Raw genomic sequence first — 11,374 nt, forward strand, 5'->3', positions numbered from 1 at the left:
GCTTATAACCATCTGTTGCTCTTTCTGCAAAATGATTAGCCTCTTCGTCCAAAAGGAAAATTCTGCTACAACACAGCATCTTATTTTTTGGCCCTGCTACTGCCTAATTCAACTAACTTTTCCCTTTTACCCATTTTGCAAGTCTCCTAACCATTGCCCATCTTTAATTTTTCTTTTTTTTTCAATTACAAGGTTGCTGTGCTTGTTTCCACGCAGCAGAAACAAGTTCTTCCTCGACACTGAAGGCATCTGTGAAAACGCCAGTAAGACCGTCTACTTACATACATTTACAGGGTGCTACTAAGTAAATGTAAATCAGCTCACCTGCCTCAGTGAAAACCTTGGTTAAGGTGCTTTAGCTTCAATGTAAGTTTTGTTACAAAAACCAGGACATGTCAGTCCAAGGAAATTTTAGCTTCACAGCTTAAAGATCTTCAAAGAGGGACAAGGGGAAGACAACTTTCGGGGAAGACAGCTTTTGGGACACTCCTTGCTCTGATTTCTTCCCATTCCAAGGAACAGGATAAAACTGGAGACACATTTCTATTTTTTGAAGTCAAGTGTCACATGGCAGAGGTATGATTTGCCCCTCAATATCATGCATGGATTTGGGAGAGCATGTGTCAAAAAGGTAGCAAATTAGATAGCAGTGTGGCAAGAGGGGGACTTCCACTTCACTTACCATTTGAAGGACACCAAAATAGGACATCAGGTATCCAGACTCCACTGTTTCCAAGCCAAAGAAATCCATAGAGATGATGGAAAACATAATCAAGAACAAACCTAGAGGGAGGGTTAATGAAAAGCATACATCAATATACTTGCACTGCATATAGTGGTCAATACCCTGCTCCCAGTCACCTCCAGTATGAGTCAGTAGCTCTCCCTGGGGTTACCGTCACTGGATATAAACATGAGCAGAATCCTATTCAAAGTCAGTGTAGTAATTTAATCTTTAAATGTTAACTTTTTTATCCCCCTTACTTTCATCTTTAAAACAATGTGACTATGTAGGCTGTAGATTCAGCTGTTTATTATAAACTGGTAAATATTTTTATCACCGAAGCCAAACTAACCATTAAGGCAGCAAGAAAACATTTGTTCAGACAAGACTGTAACCATAAAAATAATCTGATTGGATTCCTCGCCCCTTTTGCCTAACTTTAGATTTTCACCATGGGGAACACTGCCTGGGAAACAACCTGGTGACATCAGCCTAAATACAGCGTTTCACTGCACACCTCAGCAGTGACGTTGGTGGCATGTGAAATCTCTCACTTTCCCAGACCGATAGCGGTGTCAACACAAGCAGTGGGGAAAGTATGGACAGAAAGAGCACAGGCTGGGTCTGCTTTTCAATTAAGGCAATTTCTGGAAAACATAATGGCAAATGCCCGCTCACTTAGTCTCACATGAGAATACAATGGTGTGCATTTCCCCCAATGCCAAACACACACAAATACAGACACACGCACACACACTCCCATCTTACACAAAGAGCCATCAAATTAAAAATATTATGGTAAAACATTGTTCTCAAAGCGCTGGTATGGGGTAGGAGGCTGCTGCCTCCCCTAATGTCTTGTGCCCCTCAGGTGGACCAATACAGTAGGAAACGGGAGCTCTCTACGTGTGGACATCCCTACAACGTGCCCGTCGGAGAGCACTGATCCTGCTGGGGAGAGGAGAAGAGAGCAGATGACCCTTAGTGGTTCTCCCCTTCCTCAAAGGATCTTCCGAGGTACAAAGGCTGGGTAAAAAGGGAGCTTCTTCTTTCCTGAAGAAAACAGAGCCCAGCAGGCAACGCGTGAGGACTGAGAAGACAGCTCGTGGCCTAGCAAGGTGAGTCACTAGCCCCGCGGCATGGGAAGGATTTGCTGGCATTTCCCGGAAGCGTGAGGAGGGCGATCCCAAATTGCTGACTAAAACGCCGTGGGGGACTCGCACCCTAACAAACCAGCGCAACTCCACCTCATCCAGCAGACCGGCGGCACTGCTACCAGTGGAACACCTGCAGCAACGAGGACCTCCCTCCAAGCACCCTAAGCCTTTTCCTGGAGGGACCACCACCCTCCCACCCTAGGACCTGCCACAAAGCCTTCCGGAACCCCACTGGAGACACCTGCTCCCCCTTAATGGGGATAGCTGCACCCCAGCTGGCCCCATGGCACTGGGGGAGAGGGACGGGGGCCAGGACAGGCACCCTGCTCTGCTACTCTCTGGATATTTGGAGAAGGTGCCGGGGAGCTGGGCTGGTGAAGATTTACGGCTTCACCACACCCCTCTGCAGAGAGCACCCCATCGTTATCCAGTTACTTTGAAATCGCTCTTAGCTCAAGCCAGCTTAAAGTAACATGCAAATAACAGTTATTTACCCACAACATCCAAACCAGGCAACAGAGCCGCACATGTTTATAAAGGGCGCGTGTGAAGAAATGAAAGAAAAACCACACTTCGTCTCGCTCGCAGGAAGATCGGATCGAAGCGGGCGCTCAGCCTCCATCCTGCTGCCCCGCTGCAGGTACCACCTGGGAGGGGTTCGACCTTCCTACATACCTGACGCTTCTTCCTGGTACCGCGCGCCAGCTTCAACAGCTCCTCTCCTTTTTGAAGTCCCTCACCAAGTTAAGGCAGATTTGGACCTTTCTCCAAAGAAGCTGATTTCTTTCGGAGCAGGAGGGTAGGCTGTGCTCTTTAATTAGCGTTACACGTTGCGCGGCTTCGCCTGGAGATGCAAAGGTCTCTTTCTTTAGATGGGTGTCATCTCCCCCGGCCTGCAGGGTCACTTAAGCTACCCAGGCAAGGGAGACCACCCTGCTCCCTCTGCTTTCAGCAGCTAAGGGGGTCTCTCCCACCGGCAACACGTTTCTTGGTGAAACCCACAGGCTGAGCCCTAGATTGAACTCAAAAGGTTTTCTGAACCTTCACCTGAACATGCATAAGCATTTCTCACAGAGACCTCGGCAGGTCCCACCTGGGTAGGCTGCGGGTTGGCCCAGCACAGCCATGTGAGTAACCTACCCCTGGGGAGGGCTCTTCTGGGGACACCAAAACCCCGCACAAAAGCTGCTGGAATAAGCTTCAATCCACAGTGAGGCTCAGACTTTCAACAGGAGAAAAACGGAAAATAGCAAAAAACATCTGCAAAACCCTCGCCTTTTTTTTTTGGGGGGGGTGTCTAAATAAGGGATGAACTCCTTAGAAAACCTGGTACCAGAGGGATAAGTAACTAAGGTTATGCAGCGGAAGGCAGGTAAATGGTTTGCGAGATACAAATAAAGATGAGGACAAGCACCAAGGAGACACGGGAGTGCAAACTGTATTTTCCAAAAAAAAAGAAACGACGGCTCCAAACGCAGCCCCTGGCTTTGGCAGGGCCAGCTGGGCAATCCTGCCCGAGAGCTGGTGGGAAGAGGCGCGCGTGGCCCCCGGGAGCCCGCCTCAGCCCTCCTACGCCGGGTTGCAAACGCGATGGGACGCAGAGCCCCAGGGCCCACTGCAAAATCCTGCTCCGCGTGTGAAAGAACGTCCCTTTAAAAACGGGATGGGGGTGCCAAAGCGATGGCAGCAAAACCAGGTTTTCCAAAGGGATTAGGCAGCCGAAGATTCATACAAGCATCAGTATTTTCAAGGCCCGGGTGATTTCTGGTCAGTAAGAGGTATGTTTGACGTTTTTATCCTCGTGTTTTCTTTTCTGCCTCTTATCTACCGCAGTGCAGCGAGACTCGCTTTCCCCAGGCCGGCCGAGGATGTAATCTGGCCGTGCGGGAGCGGTCTGCTGCCCATCCCTCCCGCGGCAGCTACGCTGCTGCCAGAGGCGCAGAGCCCGTGTCTCTGCCTTTATGCAACACCGGGAGGAGGTTCCCAGCCCCGCAGCCCTCTCGGGGAGGCTCTTTCGCTCTCAAACAAGCTAATTTTAGACAACAATGAGATCCATAAGGAACAGAAGTTTTTTTCTTCTGTGTATATCACAAACTTGTTTACAAAGTAAATAGAGAACGGTCTGTAATTTGGGCGATCTAATTAATTGTACAGTTGCAGCAGGGAGATGAAAGGTAAGTGAGCTCATGCTCAGCCTCCAGCTGTGAGCTGCAGAGGAGTAGGCGATGGCCAAAGCCCCTTCCGGCCGCCATCGTACGGTCAGTAACCCGAAGAGAGACCTGCAAGGGATTTTGATCACTCTCCACTGTAGCGCGAGCACTACACTTGTGGCGGGAGTGCCTCAGACGAGCCCATTCCAGCTCCCACTGAAATACTCCCAGCCATTTCACTGACAGACTGTCAGCCCATGTCCTGTCTTAACTCTCAGCTTCACTGCCTCCATCCTCTTTGCCTAGAAGTTGCCTTGCAGTTTTGGGCGGGAGATGTTGATTTGGGTTGGGTGCACGTTTTTGCTGTGCAGCAGTGAAAGAACACCTTCTGCAACAGGGAGGAATTTGGATTTCAGCAGGGATGACTAAAACAAAGCGCATCTCACCTGGCCTTTGGAAAAAGGAGAGCGCACAGGAAATTACCGTGCAGACTGCATATGGATGCGGTCTCGGGATGGCATTTTTAAACAGAAAAACGAATCATAGAATCATAGGATCGTTAAGGTTGGAAAGGACCTCTAAGATCGTCAAGTCCAACTGTCAGCCCAACACCACCATGCCCACTAGATGAGCCAGAATCAGCAAAGAAAACCCTCTTAAAACATCACTTGACTATCTCACTCTGTGAAACGCTGTCATTTTATAAGCGCTTTTAAAAGTACAATTTTAAAAGTTTAGTTTCAGAAGGACCTAAAAAGTGCACTATTAGGGCAATCCATCGAGACTGTATCCTGCCTCCAGTGGTGGTGATAGGACCAACTGGCATTACTGATCTCAGCCAATGCCAACTCCACATAAAAAGAAAAAAACCACAGAAGTCCTTTACTTCCCTGCATGTTATTCTACAGCTCCAGTTGGACTTGTTCCCCCAGAGCCTTAGCAAGGAATAACAGGCAAACCTGGCCAAGCCCAGAAATACCATCTCCTTCTGATTCAGCCACTCTCCACAGCCAAATCTACTACTTCCACTTGTAAATTGAATTTACAGTTTACAAATTAGAATTTAATTTGTAAATTGTTTCATGTTATTTAGACTTCAAGGGCTTCTCCAGACACAGATGAATTAGAAAAAGATGCAAAGTATAAAAGCTAAGGTACCTTAAATCCTCTTTTAGGATCCTCGTTCGGAAGGGAATTGCCCTAGTTTATTCAGATGCATGATGTGCACAAAATCCAATCCTTGAAACTGTAGTCAAGAGAAACTGCACTTTTAGGTTTGACTGGGAAAGAGCTGTGAAGGCTCTCTGTGTGGAAGGGCAGAGAACATCACCCTTTCTGTACAACACCGCTAACAAGGCTGATGTGCTGGCTTGTCTCCAGACAAGCGGTGGGGGAAAAAAGTTAGAGGGTAGGCAAAATTAAAAATTGTGATCAAGGATACACATAACCAGGCAAATCGTGAGACACGGACTATGCCAGAACAACAACCGACTCAAAGGGAGCAGGGAAACAGGCAGGTTTGGGATGGGTTTGAGGTAGTAGCATGTTCCTACCACGACACAAAAAAACGAGCAGACTATATAAAGAAGAGAAGAACAAACACCACCATCAACATGCAAGGGAAGAAACATGCCGTGGTTTCCCTGCATGCAGATGACAGAGCAGCCACAGCCTCTTGACAAGCAATAGTTTTTAGTTGTTGGGAAAAAGGTTAGGGTACACATACCCCCTAAAATCATTAAGTAAAATCAGGAAGGACCTTGGTGTTTCTGGAAGAGTACAAATGATTTCCCTCTGCTCTGAAGAGCCTAAATAGAAATGACAGACAAGAGGAAAAAAACATTTACAGCCAGGGGGATGGGGTAGAGAGATTAAGTGATTTGCCAAAAGGTGCAGAAGCAGCCTGTGGCAAGTAGTCTGTTTTACATTAAGTCCCAGGTTTTTGACCCTTTGTAGCTGAGGCGTTCAAAAGCAGCCAGCATCAAGTTAGGATCTGAATTCGCAGGGCTCCGTGATCAAATGCAATGTGCTTTCAGTAACTTGAGACAAGCCTGGTCTACAGTGTATGTCATCTTATTTTAAATACATCAGCAATCACAGGTAATGGGTGAGATTTACCTATGGGAAGTCCAGCAAAGACCTTGACTATGAAAACTTCCATTACTCCCGGAAACTTCATCAGGCGTAGGATTTCTCTGATGCTAAACATGCTGCCAGACTGCGATGTGCCTACAGAAGATGACATATCGATTAACACTCTCTTTATACAGGATAGAGGCAGGAAGCAAGAGACTCTGAGACCGTCTGCTCAGGTCCACCACTGCCTTTCCAGAAAGGTGGGTCTCTGAAGCACCAGCTTTCCACCAAGAGCGGGAGGTGGTGCTGGGTCTGCATGCAGAGGACCCCTGTGAGACAGCGGGACTGCCTCCCATGCCGGGTCAAACTAAGCCCCAGCGAGGGGTCCATGTTCACCTTTTCGGAGATGTGCAGCAAGCACTGGGCTGGAAGCCTGCAATTCTGCACGGCAGAGCGGTCGGAAGGTAGGGAATAATATTCTTCCACAAGCACAGCTTAGGCGTTAAAGTGTCAGCATTTCAAGGTTGGCACCTTTTTGCCCTTAAATGCAACCCCTTTAGCAGAGTCCTTACAGCATGTCAGTCCCCTGTCCCTATTCATGTGCTATTTATCAGAAACGCTAAATACTTACTGTGCTCCGTCACACGATGGTCTGCCTTTGGTTTAGCCTGCAAAGGGATCCAAACCGTTGCTATCATGGTATTTATGAGATTTCCCACCAGCCCGACATACATAGGAACAAAAATGCTGCAAACAGAAAAAATATAGGTAAGTGGATAAATAGCATAAGCAAGACATTTATGCCCCTGTCCTGGAACGGCTTAGGCACCTGGATGAAAAACAATCCCCTTGAAGTCGCTGTACATAAGGCTATAAAAGAGCTCACATGTCTTCATGGGGGCTTTGGACATGACCATGGTTTGAAATTTCACCAAAAGGTATCTATTGCCATCAAGATAGTTTATAATTTGTATTAATAATAGGGTATAATGCAACGCTTTTAAATCTGTAAGTGTCAGGGGAAAAGAGCCCCTCTTGGTTTAATGAAGCTTAGAAATCTTCCCACGGAAAGCACAGCAACTGCTTGTTAGGATCCGTCTAATCCCCCATCTAATCCCCAGTTTCATTCATCTAAGTATCATTTCATTCCTTGAAATTTCTCAGCAAAATCAAATGAACTTAAGGTAAGTGAAGAAAGTATTCAAGATTACTAGGGATGGTAGAATACAGCCCAGTCTACTACCACAACTGAAACCACCAGAGGTGCAATGCCACTTGAAAAAGGAGCTGCTAAAAATAACAAACGTGATTTACAAAGCCTTCTGAGGAGGTGAGCAAACAGCACTTTGACTGATGCACCTACTTTTCTCTAAAGGTGCCCAAAACCAAATCAACACGCCTTCAACTGCCCATCAGACCCCCAAACGTTCGAACTTTAACAGAAGTGGGGCCACATCCTTAGATGTAGGCCCAGTGAACAGCAATTATTAACAGTAGTTTTACAATGATAAAAAGGAACAATCACAGCTTATGTAAAAAACGCAAACACAAACCACATAAAAGTCAACAGAGCCAATAATAAGTCCTCAATTATCACTGTTGTCTTAAAAGAGAAGATTAGGAAATGACTCCTCCTAGACTTCAAGGGCATCTGGGAAGATTTCAGATTCCGAAGGACTTTAACTCTGCCAAACACAGATAGAGCAAAGTCCAGGCCTGGGAGACTGAAACTCAGGAGGGTCAAGCTGAAAACAAAGGGAGAAGCATGTTATGTCTGTAACAGTGAGAGCAATAATCCACTAAACCAGCTCATTAAAAGTCTTCCCCACCATGGCAACCCTGTTAGTTGAAGCGTTTCCTAAAACATGTGCTTAAAACCTACCACAGGATACAGATTTGGGGTGGGAATGCCTAGCAGAAACACAAAAGGCTGGTGTCTTGGAGGGGACAAGACTAAGTGACCATTGTGGTCTCTTTGGGGCATCGAAATTAAAGCACCTTGGACTTCAGCAAAACAAGCCCTGGATTTCACCAGAGAAGGCTTTGGAGCCATGTGAGTCAGAATCACAGAACCATTACAGAATCATTAAGGTTGGAAAAGACCTTTAAGAACAAGTCCAACCATTAACCCAACACCACCATGCACGTTAAACCATGTTCTGAAGTACCACATCTACACGTTTTTTGAACACTTCCAGAGATGGTGACTCCACCACCTCCCTGGGCAGCCTGTGCCAATGCTTGACCACTCTCTCCGGAAAGAATTTTCTCCTAATACCCAATCTAAACCTCCCCTGGTGCAACTTGAGGCCATTTCCTCTCGTACAATCACTGGTTACTCGGGAGAAGAGACCAACACCCACCTCACCACAACCCCCTCTCAGGTAGTTGTAGAGAGCGATAAGGTCTCCCCTCAGCCTCCTCTTCTCCAGACTGAACAACCCCAGTTCCCTCAGCCGCTCCTCGTCCACGCCGTCCCTGCCTCCCCAGCAACCTGTGCTGCAAAAATAGGATGCAAAAGTGAGCTGCGAGCCGCCAACCCACGTTCCCTGCAAGCCTCCTGATAAAGGACTGCTGCTTTCCTTGTCAGAGCACGGTGCATGTTTTTTGTGGAATAACCAGCAGCACTAATTGTAAAAGCCTCAAGTTTCCTCCATGCTAGTCAAAGGTGCGGTCTGAATAATTTCTGGAGTATTATTAAAGTCCCAGAGCAAGACAGTCAAGGATTGAGATGCAAATAACCGAGAAAAGCATCAAAGACCAAATACACACATATATATTTATATACACAAGTATGCCCGCTAATAGCAAGGGCAAAAATCCCAGATGAATATTTTAATTATCATTAATTATTATTAATAACAACAAAGTCAGATAATATCTTCCTGCAAATGGACTTGGTGCAGTAATTTAGACCTGCTGCCTTCCATCCGCCAAGCTGTTCCGCTAATTCCCCTGGACCACAAAATTAGTCATTTACTGGATCGTTACTTTTTACTTTTAGTGCAGCAGATTGCCACTTTCTAATTTAAAACTATCTGCCAAACAGTTCCCAATCTATTGAAATCAACTTTGTGGACCCAAACTTTTATCCAAGAATTCTGGAATTTCTACTTTGCATTGCAACATAAAGTAAATTTACTAACAAAATAGAAAGGATAAAATAACCAAAATAAGTAGGTGCAGCTGGCTTAATGTTTTTTTTTTTTGGACTTCTATATTTCAAGCTTTCATTCTGATATGGAAAAAACACATCACAAAAATTTTTGTTGGATAGAAAAACTTCCTTTGCAGTCCTACCTTTTTCTGAGGTTTTCCAGACTCCCACATGCCAACGTAAATATGGTTTACTCTTCAGATCCAAGAAGAATTACAGCAAGCAATGAGGGAAGGATCCTCCTATAAAACTAGTAAGCAAATGATGCACTACTACACCGCAAGCATATGACTGATAATTCATTGCTGTGAAAGGGAAAGAAGAACCTTAACATTTTACATATTTGAGAAAACCTGGGCTTGCCGTAATGGATTCGTGGCATTTTGTGCGGCTGGACTCTAAAGTCAGAGAAATCCAGTAAAACATAGAGCTCAAAACTATGTTTCCCAGGCAAGCCTGAAGCATTCAAAATTGCCTGAAAAGCCCTTTTCTTAGCCACAGCTTTCCGCAAGCGCTTCACCTTTCCCCACATACTAAACGTGATCATTTGTTGATGGAAAGGTGATGAAGGTACACCCCCGGGTTAGCTGCTCTGCCGTCTCGTCCTACACGGCAGGGACGAACTCTGGAATCGAGGGTAAGGCATCTATGCCCAGGAAACCACCTCTCGCTTTTTTTTTTTGCTTGTTTAAGAAAGAGGAAGTAAAACCAATGGTCACAAAACATGCCGTACCAACACAGCAGGTCATTAATCTTTTTTCTGATGTATCTTCATCTCTTTTTTTCTGATGCTTCCGTTACAACCCGTGAATCGCGGCACGACGACACCTCCCGTGCCACCCCTCCGGTACGGCATCTGTGGGACGTATCCTCCCACTCCCGCAGTGAAAGGCGACTGTTTCACAAAGCAGCAGTGCAGGGTGGCTCTCCGGAAGCCCTGACACATCATCACCTCTGATCTCTCCATGATGTTTGCTTTGGGGCTTGGGTAGGGGAGGGACTGTAGACGACGTCTTTCCCTCTTACATGAAGACATAGAAACATTTACACTGTCATGTAAAGGGACACGAGTGCTGAAACCAGTGTGCGTGATCATTATTTCTGGCAGCAGGGAAGACAGAGGTCAGCGGGTTGAGCTGACGGTATTCTTGCAATGACACTGAGCAGGAGACCAACGTGTTTACTGGGGAAACTGGTGAAGATGCAATGGTGCTGCCGGCTCCCCAGATAGAGCTGCTCCGTGTCACTGGCACCAGGGAAAACTCTACCCACACCCTTGGATGCTGCGGGGATGGGAGCTGCCGCGTGGCGGAGGCGGGTGGGAAGGAGGCGGTGGTGGCTTGGAGGAGTCCAGCAAGCACCAGGATGGGAGGGGAGGGTTTGCACCCCACAGCAGTCCTGAGGAACGGCATTTTGGCAAGGGGTACGGTGATGCTATTGCCAGCAGCAGAGAAAACAGCGGGGGGTTAGCACTGATAATCCCTCTGCTGTGCTCGCTGGACCCTTTTCTGCAAGCTAAAGAGATGGAGGGCCCAGGGCTAAGCTGTTGCTCTTATTTCTTACCGGTCTGATGAGGAACAAGCAGTACAAACCAGAACAGCGAAGCTAAAAGCGAGACACCCCGACCCCTCAGGTAGCCGAAGGCCGGGGGTAGGAATGATGGCTGGGGTGGCCGCTCCTGCTGTGCAAAACCTGGCTCATGGGCACCTGTCTTTTTTTTTTTTCTTTTTTTTTTAAGCTTTAAGCATGAAATCTCATCTCTGCTGAAATCAGTGGGAGCCCTTCTCCATTTCATTTTGCCTGTTTGGCTTATCAGGAGGAAGTTTCACCAGGAAGGGACGTGGTGGCACTATTAAGACAAATGAGGCACACTAAGCAGGTTGCTCCCACGGCCCCTTTTCCCATCCTCCTCTTCCCCTTCCTGCCCTCCCTCTCATCCCTCCTGGCTGTCCACAAACCAGCCGTGTGGAGCCAGAGCGAGCCCTGCCAAAACCAGCGGCAGATTTCCTGAGCGGGGCGGAAGAACAAAGGACACAGGCAGGATTAATACAATTAAATTAAAGAGAGCAAAAGGGCGCAGCAGCTTCAGCGGCTGAGATCATTGTGTGGC

At 47.0% G+C, this 11,374-nt stretch overlaps 1 protein-coding gene across 1 annotated transcript in view; it reads right to left on the reverse strand.

Moving 5' to 3' along the window:
• SLC22A18 (solute carrier family 22, member 18) overlaps positions 1–6,854 on the reverse strand; it is a gene marked incomplete at its 5' end in the record, with an annotated part of 25,195 nt that extends 18,341 nt beyond the window's left edge. Inside the window, 3 exons of the mRNA XM_010285872.1 lie at positions 683–783; positions 6,150–6,260; positions 6,739–6,854. Coding sequence (XP_010284174.1) covers positions 683–783; positions 6,150–6,260; positions 6,739–6,854 — 328 coding nt within the window. The remainder of the gene's footprint in view (positions 1–682; positions 784–6,149; positions 6,261–6,738) is intronic.
• Between the last annotated feature and the right edge of the window lie 4,520 nt (positions 6,855–11,374).

The sequence above is a fragment of the Phaethon lepturus genome, unplaced genomic scaffold, assembly GCF_000687285.1.
Source record: "Phaethon lepturus isolate BGI_N335 unplaced genomic scaffold, ASM68728v1 scaffold13904, whole genome shotgun sequence".
Taxonomy (NCBI): domain Eukaryota; kingdom Metazoa; phylum Chordata; class Aves; order Phaethontiformes; family Phaethontidae; genus Phaethon; species Phaethon lepturus.